The following is a 26,766-nucleotide window of genomic DNA, read 5'->3' on the forward strand; positions in this document are numbered from 1 at the left end:
ATTGTAATAGACACTACACATTTTATAGTCTAAAATTTCTGCTGACAGCATAAGCTTGACAAGTCTTTGGTACCTGCAGTTTTAATACTTTGACTATCTTATTCCCAAACTACATCTAGTTAACTGATATATAGGATGGTGCTTCCTGACAAAAAGGGTGACAACATATAAAAAAAAAAAATCCAGATGTTCTTGACTGAAATGGAGTGAAAGCACTGTTTCTACTTGTTTCTTTTTGAAAGTAACATTCTGATTCATTAAAAAATTTGCTGTCTTTCTTATACGTAACCCGTTTTATGCATATAGTATTTATAAACTCTGTCCTATAAATGATGTAATTATACTGTTATGTATTGTCCAGTGAAATCCCAAGGCAGGACCTAATGCTGTATCTTTTCTACCTTATTTGTAGTTTAAACTAGAGAATGTATGACTAAGAAGTCACTTTGAGACTGACTTTTCTAAAAAGTTAACTACCCTCTGCTGTTGCGAAGTGCAAAACTGTGAGTGGATATGTTTTCATTCTGACTTAATATGTTAGAAATTAGAGAATACAGTGGGAGGATTTTTAGACATTGCTGCTGCTGTTACCCAAGGTACTTTAGAAATTTTTCTTTAATAAAAAAAATCCCTTTGCTATTTAAAGTGAAGCATTTAGCCTGTTCGTCTTAATCTAAAGCAAAAACTAATTTGGATCAACATACTGGTATATTTGTAAAGTGCCTTAATATATCCTTTTGTAAAAGGCACTGCAGTTTACTTTTGTATTATATTGTGTATATAAGTATTTTGTATTAAAATTGAATCAATGACAACACTACAGTTTTATGAAACAATGCTTTGTTAGAAATGGAATTAGAGCTCTGCAGTATAACTAATTGTTATGCATACTTCTGCATATAATAGATTCGAATAATCACCTTGTGTTTTAAATGAACCTATTTGTATTTTCCCAATCATTTTCTCTAGTGTAACATTTGCTGGGATAATAAAAAACAAAATTCAAGTCTTTCAATCATGTGTGGGAAGTTGACTTTTAAAAAAATAATAAGATTTATTTACTTGAAAGGCAGAGTTAGAGAAACAGAAAGGAAGTCTCCATCGGCTGGTTCATTCCCCAAACGGTCCCAGTGGCTGAAGCTGGGCCAATTTAAAACCAGAAGCTTCTTCCAAGTCTCCCACATAGATGCAGGGGCCCAAGCGCTTGGGCCATCCTCCACTGCTTTCCCAAGTGCATTAGATGGAAGTTGGATTGGAAGCGCAGCAGCCAGGACTCAAGCCAGTGTTTATGTGAAATGTCAGCATCAAAGGCAGTGGCTCTATGTGATGCGGTAAGTCCAAGGAAGTTGATTTTTTTCTGTCTTATATATGTTAACTTTTTTATACAAAGATTTTTTTAAAATGTATTTTTGTTGAAAGGCAGATTTGAGACAGAAAGAGAAACAGAAAGATCTTTCACCTGGGGAGCTGTTTCACTCCCCAAATAGCCAGCTGAGCAGATCTGAAGGCGGCTTCTGGGTCTCCCACGTAGGTGCAGAGTTCCAAGGCTTTCGGCTGTCCTCCACTGCTTTCCCAGGCTACAGGCAGGAAGCTGAATGGGAAGCGAGACAGTTGGGACTCAAACTTGTGTCTGTATGGGATCCTGATACTTGCAGTAGGAGAATTACTCAACTAAGTCATCGTGCTGGTCCCTTTTCAAAGATTTATTGAAATCTTTCATCTTTTTATTCTCAAAAAATGTATGACTAAGAATTTGATGCTTTGGCATTTAGCATTTGTGTAACTTGGAGGATGGTACCTAGTCATATTAAGGGTAGCGATGTAGTGTATGCCAGCAAAATGTTTTCATTTTGTCTGGTGAAGTATACACATATTTTGTGTTGAAGGCTTCCTTTAGAGTACAGGTCTTGAACTTGTATTTAGTACCATTTGGATACTGGTTATTACGGGAAGTTGTTGATTAATGATTTTCTTTATTTACAATCCTTTATCACATGAAATGCTTGATAGACTATTAATGCTGTGGTATCTTTTTTTTTTTTTTTAAGATTTATTGATTTTTATTGAAAGGCAGATAAACAAAGAGGATAGACAGAAAGGAAGATCTTTCGTCTGATGATTCACTCCCAAGCGACCGCAATAGCTGGAGCTGAGCCAATCCGAAGCCAGGAGCCTCTTCCGGGTCTCCCACGCAGGTGCAGGGTCCCAAGGCTTAGGCCATCCTCTACTGCTTTGCCAGGCCACAAGCAGGGAGCTGGATGGGAAGTGGAGCCGCCGGGATTAGAACTAGCGCCCATATGGGATCCCGTTGCGTTCAAAGCCAGGCCCATGCTGTGGTATCTTAAATCAACTTTATGCAGATGATCAAATATGAAATTTTTTGTTGTAATGTCTCTTGAAAGTTATTTGCGTGAGCAGCAGGGAAAGAGAATGCTGCCTCTGCTGCTTCAATCACTGAATACCCACAACAGCTGCAACCAGGCCAGGCCAAACCAGGAACTAAACATAGGTTTCCCATGTGGATGGCAGGAAACAAGTTACTTGAGTCTTTGCCTCCCTGGATCTAGCTGGGAAAAAGCTGGACTCAGAAGTGAAAGTTAAGTATTGAACCCAGATACCCTGATCCTGGGTGTAGGTGACTTAATTTGCATTAACTGCTAGGCTAAATCCTGCCCGTTAGGTCTTCCTTCATCCTCTTGTTTGCACCTCCTTTGAAATCTGTCTTTGGGCTATACAATGCTGTAGTGTAGCTTACACAAAACACATTGTTTCCATGATTAATTTTTACTACATTATAGACCCACGTTTAGCATGCTTAGAAGTATGACTTTGCTGTGCCAAATCCCTTCCTGTCCTCCCACATTTCTGTTTATGACATTTGTGGAGGGGAAGGGAAGTTGCCAAATATATACTTGAAGCATAGACATCTGAGTATCCCAGAATCCAGTCCCTCCCTTCATGTTACCCACTAGATCCAAAGCTAGGAAAACTTGGCGTTGTTTCCCCTAGACAGGAATTAGGTTTGTTCTTGGGCAAGAGAAAGTCTCACAAGTATCCAGCTCCCTGGGGGACTAGTGACCAAGGCTGCTCTTGCTCATTAGTATTCATTCTTCCAATGTTTCCTTTCACTGTCAGAGCCCCCATGTTTCCAAGTTCATGACTGCCACACAGTGCAGTTCATGGTTCTCATTCTCCCTTGTAATTAGTTGTGGTCACACGACCAGGTGTTGGCCATTAGGATAAGAGCAGACATGACACGAGCAAATCCTACATGCCCTTACCTTGTTCGGCCTCCACTTGTTCTTGCCCCTGCCCGCAGGACAGAACATATTGATGACTTGTATCAACCATGAAAACTAGGGAAGTACTGAAGTGATGATGGATCAACAAACAGAATCTGGTAACCTGAGGGATTGTGTGAAGCAGGGCTGTCTGTCCAGTCATTACTGTTCCTGAGCTTATTACATCCTAGGTAACATGTGCCATTTGCAGAACAATTTAAAGAAGTCAGTTGGTACGTGTACCACACCCCATCCAACCATGAAATTTAGTTATTTTACCCCTGAGGTATTTCTCCAGCTCATCATCCTTGTCCTTATTATTCCAGATCAACCCAACTCCAGGTGTTGCAGCCATTAGGGGAGTGAACCAGTAGATGGAAGACCTTTCTTTGTCCCTCTTTCTCTCTAACTGGTTTTAAAGTATGTAAGTGTTAAGAAGGAGGGAGGGAAGGAAGAAGGAAAGAAAGAAAAGAAGGGAGAAATGGATTTTAAAAAAAAGGAAGGAAAAAAAAAGAAAAAGAAATGGCCAGCACTGCGGTGTGGTGTATGAAACTGACACCTGCTGGCCCAGATCGGGAGCAGAGCGGCTGAAGTCCTCACCTTGCACAGCCACCAAGATCCCATGAGTGCCAGTTCATGTCCCGACGGCCCTGTTTTCCCTCCAGCTCCCTGCTTGTGGCTTGGGAAAGCAGTAGAGGGCAGCCCAAAGCCTTGGAACCCTGCACCCACATGGGAGACCTGGGAGAGGCTCCTGGCTTCAATTCAGCTCAGTTCCAACTGTTGCAGCCCATTTGGGGAGTGAATCAGCAGACAGAAAATCTCCCCCTGTCTCTCCTCCTCTGTGTATCTGACTTTCAAGTAAAAATAAATCTGTAAAGGAAAAAAAAAACTGCCACATGGCAAGTGCCAGCATCCCAAATGGGTACCGGATTGTGTCCCAACTGCTCCACTTCCCATCCAGCTCCCTGATTAAGCTCCGGGAAAGCAGTCAAAAATGGCCCACTTGTCTAGGTCCCTGCACCACCTGGGAGACCCAGATGAAGCGCCTGGTACCTGGCCTCTGCCTGATCCAGTGCTGGCTATGGCAACCATCTGCGGAGTGAACCAATGGATTCAGGATCTCATCTCTCTGTCTCTCCTTCTAAATAACTCTTTCAAAGAAGAAACTAAAACCCACAGGAGCCAGACACTTGGCAATCATGAACATGAATGTCTCATACTCTCTTGAGAGCAAATAGTTAACTAATAACTTCAGCTGCTGTGATCTGAATCTATTGCCTGAGATCTGAATCTATTGCCTGAGATCTGCGCCAGGGCATCCAGTGACTGTAGCGGTGACTGATCCAGCAGGCGTGCTGCAGCAGCTTCTTTCCTGCAAGAAGTGTGATTCCTCTGATGCATTGCCTTGAGTTGGGATTTTGTCATTGGCCCTGTCAAAATGTTCTTAGAACAGAATTACAAGCTGAGATCTTTCCCACACAACCTCTCTCCTCTCCTTCACAGAGTTTAAACCTACATTATTGCTATAGTTGTCTCTTCCTTCCTCCTACCACCCATATATTCTCCTACACAGATGTCTTTTAAAACGCTCTTACAAGTCTAATTTTTGTTTGTGTATGTATGCTTCTTGGAGGACTTAAACTATCATACCACCTAACAGACACATTGCTGGAAACTAAAATTAACAAGAAAACTTTAAAAGAGAAAAGGTAATACATCTGAATATGCACTGACATAACTTTAAAAAACAATAAATTAAAACAAGGAGACCATAGAACAACTATATCTTTAAAATCCTAAGGGGCAGTGACATTGTGGCCCAGTAGGTTAAGTTGCTGCCAGCAATGATGGCATCCCAAATGGACCCCGGTTCGAGTCCCAGCTATTCCATTTCTGGTCCGGTTCTCTAATACTCTGCTTGGGCAAACAGCTGAGCATGGTCTAGGTACCTGGGCCCCTACCAGCAATGTGGGAGACTCAGATGGATCTCCTGGATTCTGCACAGAACAGTCCTGGCTGCTGCTGCCACATACAACATTTTTCTCTTTCCCTCTGCTGTGCTGCCCTTTAAATAAATCAAAGCTTATTTTTTAAAAGCTGAGTGAAAAAAATTAAGATGGGAAAAAATAAACTCAAAATTTAGATTGGAAGTGAAATAAGGTAATTTCAGATGAAACAGCAGAAGACCTTCATTACAAAAAACTAAAAAAAAAAAAAAACTGATCCTTTAGGCTAAAGAAATACTTGGATTCCCAGTAGTAAAGAATTCTGGGGAATATGATTATCAAAAAATATTTATTTGATCCCAGTGCAGTAGCCTAGCAGCTAAACTCTTCGCATTGCATGCACCAGGATCCCATATGGGTGCTGGTTGAAGTCATGGGCCTCGCTTCCCATCTAGCTCCCTGCTTGTGGTCTGTGAAAACAGTTGAGGATGACCCAAAGCCTTGGGACTCTGCACCTGCATAGGAGACACGGAAGAAGCTCCAGGCTCCTGGCTCCAAATCAGCTCAGCTCCGACAGTTGTAGCCACTTGAGGATGAATCAAAGGACAGAAAATCTTTGTCTCTCTGCTATATGTATCTGATTTTCCAATAAAAATAAAATAAATCTTTTAAAAAATATTTAATTTGAAAGGCAAGATGACAAAGATCTCATTCATCCTCTGATTCATTCCTTAAATGTGCATAACAGCCAGGATTAGGATTTTCTCAACCTTGGAGCCATGAAGCCAATGGCATCTCAGAACCATGTAGACTACTCACGCGATACCCTTGGAGCATTCTCCACATTGGGGTTTCTAAAATAACCCCAAGTAAACATCCCCCGTCCCCAGACTGATCTAATTTGGCAGCTAGGGGTGGCTCCCTCCCCATGCCCTACCTAAATACAGGAGAAAAGGGAGGAAAAGATGAATCTAATATTCTGGATAAAATCATGTGCAATGAGAGGAACAGTGAAGCTGAGAGCCTACTGAAATGACCTAGGTAAGGAAGAGAGGTGTGAAAAGCTAGAGGGAGAACTGATAGGATTTAGCTGCAATACTGGATGAGGGAGTCGGAAAATGAAAGCAAGTGACTTTTAACATGGGTGACATTAGAAATGAAGGGGCAAGTTTGTCAAAGGGGGAAAAAAGCACAGAAAATTTTTCTGCACACAAAAATGCCTGGTAAGAAGTGCCCAGTTACACGTTTTCCAAAGGCTAGATGGGAAAAAGTGGACACGAAAGAATGGCTAGATTATGTAAACACAGATATGGAAACTAAGAATCCAACAAGAAAGCAAAGAAAGCAGGCAAAAACAGGAACAGAAAGAGATGTCTCCAATGAGCTCATCAGTAGACTGGGCAGGGCCAAGAAAACAATCAGTGAGCTTGAGGATATGTTGCTAGAAACTTCTAAAACAGAACAAATAAGCAAAAATTTTAAAACACTGGTGATGGGAGCTCAGTTTGTTACTGTAACTACTGTGTGGTACAATTAAAAATTCAGCAAAGCTGACTTGTGGTTTGGAGTTTCAGTAGTCCGTATATTCTTTTATGCTAAGATATGACTCAAAAAGAATATCAGATTGGTCAATCAAGTGAGTGAAAATAATAAAGGGAGTCCTAAGGGATCCTGTAGGATTTCCCTGATGACATACAAAGGTCTCTCATTTATTCTGCAAATATCTAGGTCATGCGTACAATATGCGAGGCCTTGTTCTATTCTAAGGCTGGAGAATCTCTCAAGGGCCACTGGATATTTATAACATGAATTATGGGCCACATAAAATTACCAGCTTAAAAATTAGCCTGCTCTAGATTTAAGCATTTGAGTCCTGCCTGTGATTGCCTTAGCTGGGCCAGACCAAAGGATTTCATGGCCTTTATATTCAGCTAACAGGTCAGACAATCCACTCTCCTGTCAGTCCAATGGACAATATGTCTGACTCCAGTAAGTTCACCTACTTCGGCAATAAGCAAATATATGATGTCAAAAGGTGGTCATTGGGCTGGCATTGTGGTAGAGCAGGTAAAGCTGCTACCTGTGATGCCAGAATCCCATTTAGGTGCAGATTTGTGTCCTGGCTGCTTTACTTCTAATTCAGCTTCCTGTTGATGGCCTGGGGAAAATAGCAGAAGGTAGCTTGTGGGCTTGGGCCTCTGTTACTTCTGTAGCAAACCCTGATAGTGAGTGAATAAAAGGATGGAAGATCTTTTTTTAAAAAGAATTACTTATTTTTATTGGAAAGGCAGACATTACAGAGAGAGAATGAAAGACCAGGAGCTCTTGCATCTGCTGGTTCATGTCCCAAAAGATACAAAAGACACAGTGGTCAGAGTGGAACTGATCGAAGCTGGGAGCCAGGAACTTCCTTGGTGTCTCTCACATGGGTGCAGGGACCCAAGGTCTTGGGCCATCCTCCATTGGTTTCTCAGGCTAACAGCAGGGAGCTGGATGGGAAGTGGTGCAGCAGGGACTTGGAGCAGTGCCTATATGGAATACCGGTGCTAGCAGGCATAAGATTAGTATGACAAGCCTCTGTGCCAACCCCAATAATAAGTAACTAAAAAAAAAAAAGAAAGTAGTAAGTGTATATCACACTTTGAGATTTTTTTGCTTAAAATATCTGCACAGGTATGATTTATGTAACAAAATGCATCCATTTTATATGTATAATTCAGTGAGTTTTAGTAAATTCACACAATTATGTAACCACTACCCCCAAAAAACACTTGTCTCCTCCTGTCTTTTTGTAGTCAGTTTCTTCTCTTCCACTTCCTAGATCTAGCTTCAGGCAATTAACTATTTTTAAATTTAAAAAAATTTAATATTGATTAAATGGGCAAGGGGATCGCAGTCCCATGTGAGCATCCAATTAAGGTGGAGAGGTTTGGGATGTGGAGGGAAGGTGGGTAAGATAAATGTTCCAGTCTTTTTTCCTGTGTCTGACCAGGGACTTGGGAGAGTGCATCATCCTTGCTGTCAGACTACATCAGCACTCAAGAACTAATTAAGTCTTTGGATGTTGCCTTGGAGACCCCAGTATGGGGAAGACTGTTCTGAGGGTGTTACTTGAGTAGTGTTGATTATCCTAAGAGGTTGTCGGCTTCATTGAACACTAGAGGTGAAAAGTTCTAATGTCTGTTGGCCGGTCATGTCTAGTTCAATGTATCCACAGACCTATGTGCAAAGCTTGGCCAGGAGTGTTGTTCAACCTGTCCTGCCTTGTATCTTTTGATAAGGTACTTGAAGTACTCTGTTGACTTAAGTGAGCTGGCTCTCTGACCTTTTGTGTTCATCTGGCTGTGCTCAACCAAGATGGCCCCATCCTGCAACATGGGCCCCAGGTTGAGAACGTATATTCTTGTGATTTTCCCTGCAGCTGGGGTTCAGTGCAGCAGTCCAGTTGGGGAGCCCCCAAGCAACCTTGCCTGGGAAGTCCTCAGACCTGGCTCCCATGTATGCCAGTTGGCTCAGGGTCAGCTCCAGCCCATCCCCTGCTCCCTAGGGGCTGGTGCTGCTGCTAAGGCACTAATATCCCATTCAGGACACTGGTTTGAGACTCAGCTGCTTTACTGCTGACTAAGCTCCCTGCTGATGCTCTTGGGAAAGCAGTGGAGGATGGGCCACGTCTTGGGTCTTGCTCCCTTATGGGAGACCCAGATGAAGCTCCTGGCTTCGGCTTGGCCCAGCCCTGGCCTTATTCTCATCTGGGGAGTGAGCCAGGGGATGAAAGATCTCTGTATCTGTATCTTCCTCTCTGTGTAATTCTGCCTGAAGATTTTACATTTTTAAAAACATTTCAAAATAAATTCAATTTTTAAAAAAAATTGTAAAGTAGTAATGTGAACAGGTCCATAACCCTCCTTGATTAGTTTTGGCTCTTTTGGAACTTTATATTTGTGCACACAGGACACGTTGATTTTTGTAGCTTATATCAGTCACGTGTGTGCCGCTATACTGCCTGAGAAGCTTCTTGGGAAGGTGGATGACTTACTTTGGCTCATGTTTTGTTAGGTTCATAGTACAAGGCTGGTGAGCCCCATGAGTCTAGCATGTGATGAGACTTGAGGACAGAGGCAGGCCCAGCAAGAGCCAAGCCAGCCAGCTCATCATCCACTCTGGAGGTACACTCTCCTTTGCACACGACTGGAATCCATGCTGGGATCCACCTACAAGCCGTAGCCCAATCCAGGACCTTGCAAAGACCCACCTTCACGCACCAAGTGTGAGCCGACTCCCCATCTTGACCCCTTCATGTAAGACTCAGGACTGAAGCCCTCCTATGTGGGACCTTGGAGAAAAAGCTAGTGTCCAGGCCACAGAGATTTAAAAATTATAACAACTTTAGGAAATAGCATACCTTTGCACTCACTTAAGGATGATGGTTGAATTACATGATTAAAGTTTCTCTCTGAACTGGTTTTGGTACTAAATATTATGTACTGATTGATGGTCCCATGCCTCATTAAAATGGAGCTCAGGTCCACCACGGTAATCCTGTGATTTTTTTTTTTAAGATTTTATTGTTATTGGAAAGCCGGATATACAGAGAGGAGGAGAGACAGAGAGGAAGATCTTCCATCCGATGTTTCACTCCCCAAGTGAGCCGCAACGGGCCGGTACATGCCAATCCAATGCCGGGAACCAGGAACCTCTTCCAGGTCTCCCAAGCGGATGCAGGGTCCCAAAGCTTTGGGCCGTCCTCTCCTGCTTTCCCAGGCCACAAGCAGGGAGCTGGATGGGAAGTGGAGCTGCCAGGATTAGAACCGGCGCTCATATGGGATCCCGGGGCTTTCAAGGCAAGGACTTTAGCCGCTAGGCCACGCTGCCGGGCCCAATCCTGTGATTTTTTAAAAGACTTATTTATTTCAGAAAGTCAGATTTACAGAGAGAAGAAGAGACAGACAAAGATCTGTCTGCTGACTCTCCCCAAATGGCCACAACAGCCAGAGCTGAGCTGATCCAAAGCCAGAAACTCTGAGTCTCCCATGTGGGTGCAGGGTCCCAAGGTTTTGGGCCATCTTCGACTGCTTTCCCAGGCCATAAGCAGGGAGCTGGATGGGAAGTAGGGTAGCTGGGATATGAACTGGCACCCATATGGGATCCCAGAGCATGCAAGGCAAGGATTAGCCACTAGGCTATTGTGCTGAGCCCGATCCTATGATTTTCTGCTGAAGACTTCAACCCCCTTGAAACATTGCATCTTGCAAACCACTGCACATTCTGGCACAAGGTAGTTGTCGCTCCAGGAACACCTGTTGGCTGAATAGATGGATTTCCCGTGAATTTCACCTCTTCATTCACTGGCCAGCGTTAAGGTTAGAACTGTACAGTGCATCCTCATTGCCCTTGCTCCACTGCAGGGGGAAGCCGAGGATGGAGCCGGCGCCCGGAGGGACCACTGGTACCGAGGCCCCTGGAGTCCCTGCGAACCGCTAACCTCATCATCTTACCTGATGTCTGGCTGTGTTTAAACGGTGCCTCAGACATATCAAGGAAACAAAGTTCCTCTGCGACCTGACTACCCTTCCCTGTTTGTTTCCCTGGTATGTTCTGGCAAAGGCCCCAGTTAAGAAATTCTGAGTTCTAAGTTCTAAACCAGGGTTTGTCAGTTTGTCATAAACGAGTCGCTAGACCCTGGACACTCACTTTTAAACCGGACAGTCAATCTTCCTAGCCTCCAAGGCGTGTGGTGAAAAATCAAATGGGAGGGAAAATGAGCAAGCGCTTGAAAAAGATAGTGAGGCACACGAGGTAAGCTTAACCAGTGTTCCCGCCAGCACCTCCTCTCTGGCGGAGGGCCAGCGGCGCGGGACTGCGCAGGCGCGCTTGCAGCGGCCACACCCCCTGCTCCTGGGTCCCGCCCGGCGGCGCGCACGCCCCCGACGTCCTCGCTCCCGGGGCGTCGCCCGCGTGCGTCCGAGTCGCCCAGCCGCCTCCGGCACCGGAAGTGACCCTGGCGGGTTTGCCTTCAAATTCTCTGCGAGCAGAAACGGCGTTAGGGGGCGGTGGGGACGGTTGAGCTGTCCCGAGTGGCTGCCGGGAGCTGAGAGCCGGGTGTCGGGGCTGCTCCGGATCCGCCCGCTTGCCCTGCCTGGAACCCGGCGTGTACCTTCGCTCCGTCGGACCGTGGGCGGCTTCCCGAGGCGCCTGGGCCGCTGCAGGTGCGAGTGCTGTGGAAGGACTCCCGGCTCCGCGGGGGCGCAGGTGAGGGTCGCCCCGAGCCTCGCCGCGGTCCTCGGTCCTGGGTCCTGGAGCCTTGGGGCTCGGTGACACTTCCCGCACCTGGACAGTGCTGGTCGGGGGCTGCTGTCCTTCCTGCTCCTTCCTCAGGCGGGGGTCGCTGGAGGAGTCACCGGCTGACTTGCGTGTTTCATCCCCCGACTGTGTCCACTCCCCGCGCTCACCGCCGATAGCCCCCTTCAGTTAAGTGGGTGTGAAGGTGTTGCGGATGATAGTTTGGGGTTTAACCTAGAGCCCGGGGAAGATTTACTGGCCCTTTGTTGTTCAAGTGGTGAGTGGTCCGTTTTAGAACTTGTATGCCTTGAAACATCTGTTTCCTGTGATACCTGTTCGCTGCGGGTCCTGGAGAGCGTAGCACGATCACAAGCCCATATTTAATCCAAAATGGTGTCCTCCTGTAACTGCCACGGGCCACTTCGATATCAGTTACCTACTAAGGATGCAGTGATACACCCTTCCCTCTTGAAAGCGCTTATTTTTGTCTTCTTTGAAGTGAGAGTTGAGTCACTACTTAAAACATTTCAGATAGGTGTTTGCACAGTCGGATTGTAATCACCTTAGAGGGGATTAAAGAAGATTCTTAACAGGGAGTGCATACCTCGGTGTGTGGCTACGCTGTATTCCACTCCTTCGTGTGTGTGTGTGTGTGTGTGTGTGTGTGTGTTTTATCATCAGTGAACTCTTATGTCAAGAAATTGGAACAAAACTCTTTGTGTTGTGTTAGCGTTAACAGCTTGTGGGTTCTGTTGTGTTTGGAAGAAGACCCTGTTGATCCACTTTTCCTATAATCCTAGATGGAAAAGCCGCATGAGCTACTTGTTGGCGTTGGTTGTTCGCTTCTACAGTGCGTTAGCATGACACACAGTCTACAAGGGATCCGGCTTCTTGTTCTGAAACTGGAATTCCAGTTAGACCAGTGTGAGAATTAGACAATCTTGCAGAGTCCATTTTATTAACACTGTTGAATTTTTGTTTCTAACAAGTGCTTTAGGGTTGGTTGGTTTGTTTTTAAACTATTTGACTGTCTAAAAAAGATAACATATCAAAGAGTATGGTTCCTGGTGATAACACTAAAAGTAAATGTTGTTTGTGGTATTGATTGTTAGGACTTTGAGTGCTACCCTTTAAAAAAAAAGATTTGATTTTTGTTAGAAAGGCAGATATAGAGAGAAGGAAAGAAAGATCTCCCATCTGCTGAAGTGACCACAGTGGCCAGAGCTGAGCAGATTCAGAGCCGGGAGCTTCTTCCAGGTCCTCCACGTGGGTGCAGGATCTCAAGGCTTTGGGCAAACATCCTCTGCTGTGTTCGCTGGCCACAGGCAGGGAACTGGAAGGGTAGCAGCAGGCCGGATTAGAGCCGGTGCACATATGGGATCCCAGCACATACAAAGCAAGGGTTTAGCCACTAGGGTCGCGAGTAGTGGCTTTTTAATTACATTTTAATTATACTTATTGATTTGTTCAGGTAAACTGAAAGAAGGTTTAAAATCAGATATTTGGGAGACTTTTTTCTTTCTGAGCACATTTTTTTAATATATAAAATACCGACAATTTTTTATGCCTGAGTGTTTCTGACGTGATGAGTATAAAGGTGAGAGAACTGTCTGCTGTACTCTAGGGGGTCATGGTCAGCTGTGTGGTTGATTATGATCATTAATGACTGGCCAGGTTTGCATGGGATTGCCGCTGTAGCCCGGAGATGGATGTTGTGAAAATTGTTTGCCAGTGTATTGCCCTGTGCAAAGTCACACACAGTTTATTCACTGAAATCCCTTCAGGAAACGCGAGATTGGGTTTCACGATCTGCTTTTTGTTTTAGAAAATCAGTTTTGCAAATAAATACTGTTTAAATACCTACACGCTTCCAACACTGATGCTAATTTAATAAGTCCTTGTTTTTCTCCTTTTACTAAGTAAGGAAGAAAAATCTGTCTAGAATAAAGCTATTCCCTATCCACAAACTTCAGAAATTTCCAGGTCTGATTCTGTTTTTGTTTTTTTTTTTCATTCTATTACTTGCAACACGATGGGTGTTCCTAAATATTTCCTGGGTGAATGACCTATGTATGTTATAGTAGAAATGGCAAGGTTTGCAGATTTCTGACCAAATTAAATGGGTACAGTAGCCTTCCTACATATGGAGTAAGGAGGGACTCTAGTGTGTTACTTAGGGAGAAAATAGGAATCCTGGAATTGAAATATTTGGATCCATTGCCGGCTCTTTTACAGTCACTTTCATCTGTTGCTTGTTCTCATTGATCACTTTCTTAGAGGACACAAGCTTAGAGGAGAAAAACCATCTGCAGGTCTCTCCGTGGAGGCTCTGTATTGTGTCGCATACTGAGACTGCTAGAAAGTTGAATTTTTAGTATTTAATTTTGAAACGTTATTGAGTTAAAACTTTATATTGCAACTTGATCTGCTTAAAAAAACTAATGCAGTTGTAAAGTCATAAATACTCAAGCTCTGTAAGAGGGGTGGTTCTGTAAGAAAAATGTAGAGGAGAAGCTGGCTGTGAGATAGAGCAGGCAGTCTAGTTTTTTTTTTTTTTTTTAAGGTTTTATTATTATTGGAAAGCCGGATATACAGAGAGGAGGAGAGAGAGAGGAAGATCTTCCATCCGATGTTTCACTCCCCAAGTGAGCCGCAATGGGCCGATGCGCGCCAATCCGATGCCGGGACCAGGAACCTCTTCCGGGTCTCCCATGCGGGTGCAGGGTCCCAAAGCTTTGGGCCGTCCTCTCCTGCTTTCCCAGGCCACAAGCAGGGAGCTGGATGGGAAGTGGAGCTGCCGGGATTAGAACCGGCGCTCATATGGGATCCCAGTGCTTTCAAGGCGAGGACCTTAGCCGCTAGGCCACGCCGCCGGGCCCCTAGTTTTTTTTTTTTTTTAAGATTTATTTATTTTTTATTGCAAAGTTAGATGTATGGAGAGAAGGAGAGACAGAGAAGATCTTCCATCCAATGATTCACTCCCCAAGTGACCGCAACAGCTGGTGCTGTGCCGATCTTAAGCCAGGAACCAGGAACTTCCATCAGGTCTCCCATGTGGGTGCAGGGTCCTAAGGCTTTAGGCCGTCCTTGACTGCTTTCCCAGGCCACAAGCAGGGAGCTGGATAGGAAGTGGTGCTGCCGGGATTAGAACCGGTGCCCATATGGGATCCCAGCGCGTTCAAGTCGAGGACTTTAGCCGCTAGGTCACTGTGCCGGACCCCAATCTAGTAATTTTTTCCTCCACTATGTATAACCAAAGTTCTGAATTGAAGGCATTCTCGTTTTGGTAAATGTTCTGTTAACCTACTATGCCAGTTCTGTAAATATTTCAACAGAGTTGACACTGGTGCAATAAAATAAGTTCTTTATTATTAAAAATGAAAATATGAAAATGAATGAAAATGAAAATACGCTTGCAATGGGGAAATCTCAACTGAACTTGAGCTGTGGTTATGCAATAAGGTGGAGGAATCCACCATGGTGGGAGGGTTTGGGGAGGGGTGGGGAGAACCCAAGTATCTATGTAACTGTGTCACATAATACAATGTAATTACTGAAGTTAAATAATAAATAATTAAAAAAAAAAAATGAAAATATAGGGGCTTGCAGTGTGGCCTAGTGGTTTGGAAAGCTGCTGCAGATAATGCTGGGATCCCATAACAGCACCAGTTCATGTCCCAGCTTCCTGCTTATGAGCTGGGAAAAGTATCAGAAGACAGTCTGAGTGTGTGGGCCTCTGCTACCCATGGGGGAGGTGGAGAAAGCTCCTGGCTCCTGGCTTCGCCTGGCCCAGCCCCAGCTGTGGTGGCCATCTGGGGAGTGAACCAGTGGATGGAAGAGCTCTCTTGAACTATGACTTCAAATAAATAATTTAAAAAGAAAAAAAAGATGAGCATATAGATTGTCCGATAATAGGGCGGTTGAACAATGTAGTATCCTTTGCATGATAAGCTGGCCTATAAATAGGACATTGAGCAAATATGATATCCTTTAAAACATTATGCAGTGTACAAAGAAATGACTTTCATGGCCTGTTCAGTTATTTTTGGTGGAAAGGAGCAAATAAAAGGCTTTGTCACATTTTTGACAGTGTTATTGGTGTCACACGACACGGCTGGTTTGACATTGTCGTTCTTGTGTTTGCGTACCATGCCTTCTGATGTGCTAGCTGACGTCATTAATAGATTCATGAGTGTTGGGCTTCAATCCGCCTGACGTCATTAATAGATTCATGAGTGTTGGGCTTCAATCCGCCTGACGGTTTTTCATTGCATCATTTCAGATATGCTTAGTTGATGTCTCTTTTGAAATCCAACAATTTCATGACATCTTTCTTTGTTCACAAATTTGTGAATAATCTATGTATGATATACATATCAATTATTTAAACAAAAGCCAGTAACATTTTGTACTTTGTAGTAGAAGTGTGATATTTGGAAACCAACCAGTCGTGTAAATCTGCTCCACTATTGAAATTGTTATCAATTCCCAGTTACTTTGGTTGAAGCACCATTGGCCCTGCTCCTGTAGTTGAGCTTTGCCGAGTAATTGCAGTGCATTGTAATTCATTCCAGCAATGACACATTTATTATCTAGCAATTTTACAAGATTTTCATTTTAAGTCTTTAATCATACTACCCTCTTGTCAGTTTCAGAAGGAACTTGGTTTATTTTCCCCTGTGGGTCCCTGTAGCTTGGAATCTAGTATTTTCAAGCTGTACTACCAAGTTATAAGCAGTGAATTTGTGAATGGGTATTCACAAAAATGTGACTATGGAATCTCTACCACTGCAGGCATTTGTAGCACTGCCACACTGCTCAGTACACAGCATAGCCACAAGCAGTAACACATTGGAGTTGGTCACGAGCTGTGTGGCTTGCTACGTGTTACTGTGCTGTTTACATCTTCCCAGAGTCCCAATTGTAGGACAGCTATTTTCAAACATTGATAATCTGAAATACAGCAATCCCCAGAAATAAAATGACAACCTAGTTGCAAAAAATGCTTTGACAAATGCTTCTTTCTTTCTCTGTCTCTCTTTCAGTTTGTTTTGTTTATCTGAAAGTCAGAATTATAGAGAGGCAGACTAGATTTATTTATTTATGCTGGTTTGTTTGCCTGCTTCTAAAGCACAGTTTAATTAGGAAAGGGAGAAAGGACAGGAGGGGGTTTGAAGGGAGGAAAGACCCAAGGAAACCTAAGAGAGAAAGAAAGAGCTCTCCTGCCATGGCCCAGGAGCAGGCTTCTAGGAAGCAAAGACCAGAGGACATCTAAGAGTTCCTGCTGTAGCGGCCAGAGGGACTCCGAGGAAGGCAAAGTCCCAAAAGAACAGAATTTTTAAAACATTAATGTATTTCAAGTGGTATATTTGTTGCTCAGTTTAAGGTTTTATGAATTTCCTGTGTATAGATATATGGGTCATTACGAGTTAATCTTGAACCAATAGGTAAGGTTTATAGTTCATACTTGCTATAAAGTTGGTCTACTGACTTCTTAAAGTTGTATTTTGTTTATTTGAAAGAGTGACACAGAGCAAGGGAGAAGCAGAAAGGCATCTTCCATCTGCTGATTCATTCCTCAAATGACTACAATGGCTGGGCTGGGCTGGGCTATAGCTAGGAACCCGGAACTCCATCTGAGTCTTCCAAGTGAAGTGTTTGCACAATCTTCCACTATGTTCCTGGGCACATTGGCAGGGCGCTGGATTGGAAACTGAGTAGCCAGACTCAAACCAGAGCTCTGTTATGGAATTCTGGCTGTCACCTGTTGGCTTCCCCAACGCCCCCCCATAGGTATTTGTTCAAGTATTTCTAGAAATGATAGTAGGTAAACTCAGTTCTTGTCCTTCACTGTAATTTTAGCAATGATAGGACATATTCTTGAACACTGGAGAATATTATAAATATGTAGTGCTGACATTGAAGAAGAACGATGTTTTTGCCTTAAAGAATATTATAGAAACAGCAGGAATTGGGCCTGGTATGATAGCTTAGTGGCTAAAGCCCTCACCTTACATGTGCTGGGATCCCATATGGGCACCAGTTTTAATCCTGGCCCCGCTTACCATTGAGCTCCCTGCTTGTGGCCTGGGAAAGCAGTCGAGAATGGACCAAAGTTCTGGGATTCTGCATCCACATGGGAGACCTGGAGGAGGCTCCTGGCTTTGGATCGGCTCAGCTCTGGCCATTTTGGCCACTTGGGGAGTGAACCAGCAGATGGAAGATCTTTCTGTTTCTCTGTAATTCTGACTTTCCAATAAAAAATAAATCTTAAAAAAAAGTAGAAGGTCTGGAATAATTCCTATGAGGTTGGGTACATTGAACCATGAGCTTGAAAAAATAAGAGAGATGCCAACCTGTGTATAAGTAACAACTAATGAAGATTTTTGTGAAGTGGGAGAAAGAAGAATATGGTAGCGATCCATTGAGGAAGCAAGGGGTAAGAAAAAGAGGCTTGGTACTCATGCTCAGCCAGATGAGCCCAGTGCTTCCAGCAGCCAGCTGCAGTTGTGTTCGGCTGACGTTTGGCAGAGTGTTACCGTGAAGGCATGGGCAGAAGCCACCACAGGATCAGGCGGAAATGCTGGCTCGCTCGGATGAGCAGGGACTCGTGAATGTGATGGTGCTGAGGCTCAAGAACTGGACAAAGGTAAGAACACTTGGTAGTTAGGACAAAAACATGGCAGTGTTGCTTCATTGAAAGATTCGTCGAGATCTGTTGTGTTCTGTGTGCACAGGCATAGTTGTAAGTGAGGACACATCAGTAAGTGACAGACATGGTTCCTGATCATGAAGCTTTTATGAGCATGGCATGTTGTCAGTCATCATGACTCAAGAGAGTCACTGGATTGCAGTGTTTAAGGAACTGTACTGGAAGCACCGCGGTGTGAGCTGGGCCTTGATGCTTGGGTATTTTGGGATCAGACAGCGGAGGATCCATTCTGAAGGAGTGGAAATACAAGAGCTAACTTGGAGAGGTGGGAGGTTGGGAGTGTCTTGCTGGAGCCCCAGGAGGTATGCTTTTGAAAGCTTTTAAGAGACACACGATATGAAAATGCATCTTCTTTTTTTCTTATTTAGCCTACAGTTGAGCATGAGTCTTCTTATGATTAGTGAGAATGTAAAACTGGCTCGTGAATATGCGTTGCTGGGAAACTATGACTCTGCCATGGTCTATTATCAGGGAGTTCTTGACCAAATGAACAAGTATCTGTACTCAGTTAAAGATGCTTACCTACAGCAGAAATGGCAGCAGGTAAGACGCTGGCCTGCTTTGTGTTATGTTATGTTATGTTATGTTATGTTATGTTATGTTATGTTATGTTATGTTATGTTATGTTATTTTTTTTCTGGAAAAAGATCTTTTTCCTGGAAAAAGTATGGCTACAGAGAAAAAAAGAGAATGAGAGATCTTCCACCCACTAATTTGTTATCCAAATGGCTGTGATAGCTAGGGCTGAGCTGATCAGAGCCAGCAGCTTCCTCAAGTCTCCCATGTGAGTCTGGGGGTCCAAACACTTGGGCCATCTTCTGCGGCTTTGCCAGGCTCTTCAGTAGGGAGCTGGAATAGACAGAATATGAACCAGCACCCAAATGAGGTACACACTGTAAGTGGCAGCTTAATTCACTGTGAACAATTCTAGCTCCTTAATTGTCTTAAAAACTGATTTTTAGGCTCGATACGGTAGCATAGTAGCTAAAGTCCTCGCCTTGTACACACTGGGATCCCATATGAATGCCAGTTTGTATCCTAGATGCTCCACTTCCCATCCAGCTCTCAGCTTGTGGCCTGGGAAAGCAGTCGAGGATGGCCCAAAGCCTTGGGATCCTGCACCCATGTGGGAGACCTGGAAGAAGCTCTTGGCTGCTGATTTCAGATCAGTTCAGCTTCCAGCTTTTATGAACATTTAGGTAGTGAACTAGTGCATGGAAGGTTTTTCTCACGGTCTTTCCTCTCTGTCAATCTGTCTTTCCCACAAAAAGAATAAATCTTAAAAAAACAAAACTTTTAGCACTCCCAACTCTGCCATATTTTTAGTTTCTGTAGTCAGAATTCGCTTATTTTTATATTATATATTAATTAGCATATTATTTTTTATTTATTGTATTAGGGCTAAAAATAAATAATGTACTATAATTATGGTATCTTCTTTTATAGACATCCATGCTTATATATGACTTTCACCAGTGAGGTTTATGTATGTTTCCATTTCTATACTTATTTTAATTTCTGAATCAAAATACACTTATTTTGACATGTCTTAGCTTGTATGTATTTAGTCTGTATCAATGATGTAATAATTTTTGAAATCATTAAGAATTCAGGAAGTTTTGATTAGAATTATGCACACATTAAACAGCACATGAGAATTAAACTTCTTAGGATGTCTTCCTTATCAATTATTTAAATTTTTAAAAACGCGAAGTTTATTTCTGTGATGATTTTCTTCTTTGTTTAAACCAAGCCTTCTATTTTGGAAGCACACTTGTATTTTTAAGACCATAGTCTTAAAACAACTGAACACACCCCATCTTTGTATCACCTGCATAGGAGACCTAAAAGAAGTTTCTGGCTTTGGGGCCCGGCGGCGTGGCCTAGCGGCTAAAGTCCTCGCCTTGAAAGCACTAGGATCCCATATGGGCGCCGGTTCTAATCCCGGCAGCTCCACTTCCCATCCAGCTCCCTGCTTGTGGCCTGGGAAAGCAGTGGAGGATGGCCCAAAGCTTTGGGACCCTGTACCCGCGTGGGAGACCTGGAAGAGGTTCCTGGTTCCTGGCTTTGGAAGATCTTCCTCTCTGTCTCTGCTCCTCTCTGTATATCTGACTTTGTAATAGAAATAAATAAATCTTTAAAAAAAAAAGTTTCTGGCTTTGGATCGGCTCAGCTCCGGCCGTTATGGCCACTTGGGGAGTGAACCACGGGATGCAAGATCTTTCTGTCTCTCTTTCTCTCTGTAAATCTTTCCAATAAAATAAAAAAATATTTAAAAAGAAAACTATATTTTTTAATTGGACCATTAATGCCTCCAATTCTGTTGAAATGCCTTCTTTATGTTATTCTGTATTTGTCCTTTAAAGAGAAAAAAATAACCCTATGTCTTTGAACGTGACCTCTTTCTCTAACCCTGCCACAGCATGTTTTTAAGATTTATTTATTTTTATTGCAAAGTCAGATATACGGAGAGGAGGAGAAACAGAGAGGAAAGATGTTCCATCCAATGATTTACTCCGCAAATGACCACAACAGCTGGTGCTGTGCAAATCTGAAGCTAGAAGCCAGGAACCTCCTCCAGGTCTCCCACATGGGTTCAGGGTCCCAAGGCTTTGGGCCATCCTCGACTGCTTTCCCAGGCCACAAGCAGGGAGCGGGATGGGAAGTGGAGCTGCCGGGATTAGAACTGGCACCCATATGGGATCCCGGCACATTCAAGGCGAGGAATTTAGCTGCTAGGCCACCGCACCAGGTCCTCTCATTTGACTTTTAAAGCACAGCATTACCAACTTAAACTGCATTTCAGTATACACATATAGCTTCTTTTCCAGTTTGACTTTTTTCTTTTTTTTTTTAAATTTATTTATATATTTTGCAAAGTCAGATATACAGAGAGGAATATCTTCTGTCCCATGGTTCACTTCCTAAGCGGCGGCCACGGCTGGAGCTGAAGTAATCTGAATCCAGGAGCCAGGATCTTCTTCTGGGTCTCCCACGCGGGTGCAGGGTCCCAAAGCTTTTGGATGCCCTTGACTGCTTTCCCAGGCCACAGGCAGAGAGCTGGATGGGAAGCGTGGCTGCCTGGATTAGAACCGGCAGCCATATGGGTACTGGTACTTTCAAGGCTAGAACTTTAACTGCTAAGCTATCACCCTGGCCCTTTTCCAGTTTTTCTATTGTGGTAAAATATATAACATGAAGTATGAGTGTACACTTTAGTAGTGCTGAGTACATTTGTGATGTACAACCATTTTATATATACATATATTTTTATTTATTAGGGAGAGTAAATTTGGTTGTGTGCTCCCAGAAATATGCAAATGCCAGGGCTGAGCCAGCTTGTTACCAGGAGTCTAGAGTTTCATCTGGGTCTATTCCATAGGTGGCAGACACCCGGTTCCTTGAGCCATCGTCTGCCTCCTAAGGTTCGCAGGAACAGAACGTTGAGCCGGGAGTGACAGTTGTTAAGTTCAGCTGTTGTGATGTGGGACTTGAGTGTTATAACCAGCATCTCACTGCTGGCTATGCATCTGCCCTAGATGCATGTGTATGTCTGCCTCAGTTTTCAAATTGAGCCATGACAGCTTTCAGGGAAATGGCTTGGCGTGGGTCTATCCCCTAGTGAAGACACTGGTTAGGACAGCCCAGGCCCACAGTGTGGCTCCTGCAGGAGACTGTTGCAGGCGCGTGAGGACTGAAGTAACTGATGCGAATATGTGCTCTCTTTCCTCCTCTCTTTGTATCTCTGTTTCTGAAGTAAATAAAAGTAATTGAAAGAAAAAAAAACCAGTCTTGGTTGGGGCCAGTGTTGTGGTGTATCAAGTTAAGGCCACTTGCTATGACACCAGCGCTGCGTGTGGGCCCAGTTTGTGTCCTGATTGCTTTGCTTCCCTCCAGCTCCCTGCTAGTGTGTCTGAGAAAGCAGCAGGGCACAGTCCAGTCCTTGGGCCCCTCACCCACCCAGAAACCTAGAAGAAGCTCCTGGCTTCCACCAGGCACGGTCCTAGCTGTTGTGGCCATTTGGGGAATAAGCCAACAGATGGAAGATCTCTGTCCCTCTCTAATTCCAGCTTTGAAATGAATGCTTATAATTATTATTATTATTGCTTGTGTATGAATTGAGACCTTTGCTCTTGAAGGTTGGGATTCATTAGTGTGCTGTGATATTAGTGGATTCTAAACAGCATTTTAAAAACTAAAGTATGGGCCCAGTGCCGTGGCCTAGTGGCTAAGGTCCTTGCCTTGAATGCGCCGGGATTCCATATGGGCGCCGGTTCTAATCCTAGCAGCCCTGCTTCCCATCCAGCTCCCTGCTTGTGGCCTGGGAAAGCAGTGGAGGACGGCCCAATGTTTTGGGACCATGCACCCATGTGGGAGACCCAGAAGAGGTTCCTGGTTCCCGGCTTCGGATCGGCGCAGCACCGGCCATAGTGGTCACTTGAGGACCGAATCATCATACAGAAGATCTTCCTCTCTGTCGCTCTTCCTCTGTATATCTGACTTTCTATAATAAAAATAAATAAATCTTTATAAAAAAAAAAACTACTTAAGTGGCACAGAAACCAATTAAGTACAACCTCTGAAAATTTTGTGTTTGTCAAATTTTAAAGTTACAGCTACCTTTTAATTGTGTTAGCTGTTTGAATGAGGATCATAAGTCGCATATGTTTTAATTATCCAAGGTATTAAATTCATTTTATCGGAATGATTTTGCAACTGAAGAAAAGAAAAAAAACACTGTGGAAATTTGACAAAATATGCTGGTGTGGTTTATTCAACACCGAGTATCAAATTCGGGGCTTTTGACATCTCTAATGAATGCCATAGTAGAATCTGAGTAGTGATTTAGTGATTTGTAAGTTGTAGAAATTTAAAGTGCTTACTCTTCTTTGAATACAGGTGTGGCAGGAAATTAATGTGGAGGCAAAGCATGTGAAGGATATCATGAAAACCCTAGAGAGTTTTAAACTGGACAGCACACCCTTGAAAGCAGCGCAGCATGAGCTTCCAGCGTCCGAGGGAGAAGTCTGGTCCTTACCAGTACCTGTCGAACGAAGGTGAGCGGGGCCTTTAAGAAACCAGTTCATTCAGGAAGTCAGCAGTGGTTACGTCTAGATGGAGACTGTGTGACTGAGAATCAGGAAGGAGAATTTTTTTTATGAATATCTGTTTATGACCCTGGAGTTATTGTTTAAAAAAGATTTATTTTTATTGGGAAGTCAGATATACGGAGAGGAGGAGAGACAGAGAGGAAGATCTTCCATCCAATGATTCACTCCCCAAGTGACCACAATGGCCCGTGCCATGCCGATCCGAAGCCAGAAATCAGGAAGTTCCTCCAGGTCTTCCACCAGGTGCAGGGTCCCAGGGTTTTTGGGCTGTCCTCGACTGCTTTCCCAGGCCACAAGCAGGGAGCTGGATGGGAAGTGGAGCTGCCGGGATTAGAACTTGCGCCCATATGGGACCCCAGTGCGTTCAAGGCGAGTACTTTAACCACTAGGCCACACCGCCGGGCCGACCCTGGAGTTTTATATCAAGTGATTCTGTGACGTATTTGGATAAATAAAATCTAGATGGAAATAATTTTAAAATATTCTTTCATGAATAAACTGGAAGTAGTCAAGACATTCTCTTTTTGAAGGAGAATGGGTCTGGGAACAGGTATCTGGGCTTTGTTTCTGTGTTTGCTTCTCTATGTAGCTTTTCAGAAATATTGTAACTTTTCTGGGCTTCAGATTTTTCTTATGAGGTAGTTGGACCAACTGGTTTTCAAACAAGGTGTTCCAGAATACTACCTTTAAACAATACAGCTGCTAAAATTGAAATATGGCTTTTTCAACTCACAGAAATATAGGATAGGGCTTGGCAGCGTGGCCTAGTGGTTAGGGTCCTTGCCTTGATCCCATATGGCCGCTGGTTCTAATCCCAGCAGCTCCACTTCCTCTCTATCTCTCCTCCTCTCAGTATATCTGACTTTGTAATAAAAATAAAATAAATCTTAAAAAAATATATATAGGATAAGGTATTCTAAATTTTCAGATTTTTCTGATACCTGTCCCCTGCTTCTTCCTACTGAGAACCTGCAAATGAGCAGTTAGTGAAAATTATATTTGTTAAAATTCTGTAAAATAGCCAATCATACTTAGTTTCACTGTTTTTTTTTTTTTAACAAGTAGCAGTTAGATTCCTGTTTTTCACGTAATAGATTTCTGAGTACTGTGGCTGCACATGACTTACGGGTCTTGAAATGCAGGCTGTGAATGCAGGTTTTCTCTTTTTCTTTAATATTGATTGATTTTTCATTAGGCAGATTTAAAGAGAGAAGGAGAGACAGAAAGATCTTCTATCTGGTTCACTTGCCAAGTGGCTGCAATGGCTGGAACTGAGCCAATCAGAAGTCAGGAGCTTCTACTGAGTCTCCCACATGGGTGCAGGGTCCCAATGCTTTGGGCTGTCCTCGACTGCTTTCCCAGGCTACAAGCAGGGAGCTGAACAGGAAGTGGAGCATCCGGGACACGAACCCAGCATCTGTATGGGATCCCAGAGCGTGCAGGGCGAGGATTTAGCCACTCAGTTGTCGTGCCAGGCCCATGAGTGCAGCAGGGTGTTTTGCTTTCTAATGAGTAAGAGATGTTGCTCAGAGATTTTCCAGTTTAACATTCTGTCACTGTAACTGTTAACTTTGGATTTTATTTTATAATAATAGGAGCTGAATACTTAGCACCCAAAGTGTTATGAGCACTGTTTTAGGCTACATGTGTTCATTTATTTTTCACAATGAGCCTTTTATTTAAGCCATGTTTATCCTTACGAATGAGAGGAAAGAGCTGGGTGTAGGTGACTTTCCTTCAGTATCACTAAGTTAGTAACTCTGTAACTGGAATTTGAACTCAGATACTTCATATTTTATAATAACAGTCCCAGTTGGCACTCTGCTGTAACGGTCCTTCTCAAATATTGCAGATATTCAGAACATTCTCTTAGGACACTAATAAAAAAGTGAGCTTTAGGGCTGGCATTGGGCATGACAGTAGAGATGACACTTTGGGTGCCTACAGCCTGTAGCAGAGTGGCTCCACTTCTGTTTCCAGGTTTCTACAACCTGGAGGCAGTGGGCTGGCTTCAGGTAGTTGGGCTCCTGTGACCCCCGTGGCCCCAAGGGACACCCAGATTGAGTTTCTGGCTCCGGCCTCAGCCTGGCTCTGCTGTGGTTGTTGTAGGCCTTGAGGGGAGTGAATCGGCAGACAGCAGATCTCTGTGTCTGTCCTTTGTTCTCTGCCTTTCAAATAAATAAAAATAAGTACATTGGGGCATTAGGCATCACTGCCTGGGTCTGGTATAGCAGTAGGTGCCGTGCTGGGATCCACCAGTGCTCATCGTGACATTGTTTCTGACATTTTAGACGAGTAGGTGAGAATGGGTTGCTTCATAGCCCTTGTAAATTTTCTTAAGCTCCAGATAAAAGTACTAATGTTGTCTTGTTGATTCTTGGTATCTGTTGATTTGTTGCTCAACTTTTATGTCATTCATTAATACTTTCATACGGATAATATTTTGTTTTCTGTCTTTATTCACTAAATCAAGGATTGTAGGCTAATTAATGAAAGCTAGGAAAATGCATAGAACTAGTAGGGAAATTGGTTTATTTTCTTCTGGTGTTTTATGCATTGCTTAGCTTTTGTGGTTATAGCTGTACTGTATCCGTTATAGACACCTTTTTTTTTTTTTTCGCTACTAGCACAATAGCCTAGTGGTTGAAGTCCTCACCTTGCATCCACCGAGATCCCATATGAGTACCAGTTCTTATCCAGGCTGCTCCACTTTCCATCCAGCTCCCTGCTTATGGCCTGGGAAAGCAGTAGAGGATGGTCTAGGGTCTCAAGACCCTGCACCGTTGTGGGAGACCCAGAAGAAGCTCTTGGCTCCTGGACTTGGCTCAGCTTGGTTTGGTTCTGCTCAGTTCAGCTCGGCTCAGTTTCGCTCAGTTCAACTCGGATCAGCTCAGTTCCAGACATTGCAGACACTTAGGAAGTGAACTAGCAGACAGAAGATATTTCTCTCTGTATATCTGCCTTTCCAATAAATAGCCAAAATTAATAAATCTTAAAAAAGGAAGTGTACCTTAAATAGCAGAATGATGGACTTAGCACTGCTTCTGAAGGGCTATACTATTGTAATAATATGGGGGAAATCAGTTGGGAGGAGGAAATTTAGAGAGAGGGTAAAGGAAATCCCAGAGCCTGTGGAATTGTATCATGAAATTAAAAATAAAGTAAATGGGAAGAAAGGTACAAGAATTAATAGTAAGTGCACCCAATCTTAAAATTTTTTTAAAAATTGATTTCAGAGTTAGAAAAAACAGCTTCTGTATGCTGAGCACTCCTCAGATGCCCACACGCCCCTGAGCTGGGAACAGAGCTGCATACCAGAACTCATCTACATTTCCCCAGAGGTGAAACCTGTCCTCTGGGCCATCAGCATTGTCTCATGGGGTGTGCTCTGCCAGGAAGCTGGTGTCGGGATCCACAGCCAGCATCAACCCAGGCGC

General features: G+C 43.6%; 1 protein-coding gene and 1 long non-coding RNA gene across 5 annotated transcripts in view; one reads left to right on the forward strand and one right to left on the reverse strand.

The window, feature by feature from the left end:
* LOC131480547 (uncharacterized) overlaps positions 1 to 10,810 on the reverse strand; it is a 28,491-nt gene extending 17,681 nt beyond the window's left edge. Inside the window, exon 1 of the long non-coding RNA XR_009245620.1 lies at positions 10,723 to 10,810. This is a non-coding gene — a long non-coding RNA (uncharacterized LOC131480547). The remainder of the gene's footprint in view (positions 1 to 10,722) is intronic.
* A 61-nt stretch (positions 10,811 to 10,871) lies between these two features.
* Positions 10,872 to 26,766, forward strand: part of KATNA1 (katanin catalytic subunit A1) — a 42,400-nt gene continuing 26,505 nt past the window's right edge. The window contains exons 1-4 of one of the 4 annotated variants that reach the window (XM_058665458.1): positions 11,152 to 11,476; positions 11,603 to 11,783; positions 18,587 to 18,761; positions 23,118 to 23,275. In XM_058665458.1, coding sequence (XP_058521441.1) covers positions 18,600 to 18,761; positions 23,118 to 23,275 — 320 coding nt within the window. In that variant the 5' untranslated portion in view covers positions 11,152 to 11,476; positions 11,603 to 11,783; positions 18,587 to 18,599. Of the gene's footprint in view, positions 11,024 to 11,151; positions 11,477 to 11,602; positions 11,784 to 18,586; positions 18,762 to 23,117; positions 23,276 to 26,766 lie in introns of those variants that run through there. The other 3 variants (XM_058665387.1, XM_058665509.1, XM_058665408.1) reach the window with 3 other exon arrangements.

Source organism: Ochotona princeps, chromosome 1 (genome assembly GCF_030435755.1).
Source record: "Ochotona princeps isolate mOchPri1 chromosome 1, mOchPri1.hap1, whole genome shotgun sequence".
Taxonomy (NCBI): Eukaryota; Metazoa; Chordata; class Mammalia; order Lagomorpha; family Ochotonidae; genus Ochotona; species Ochotona princeps.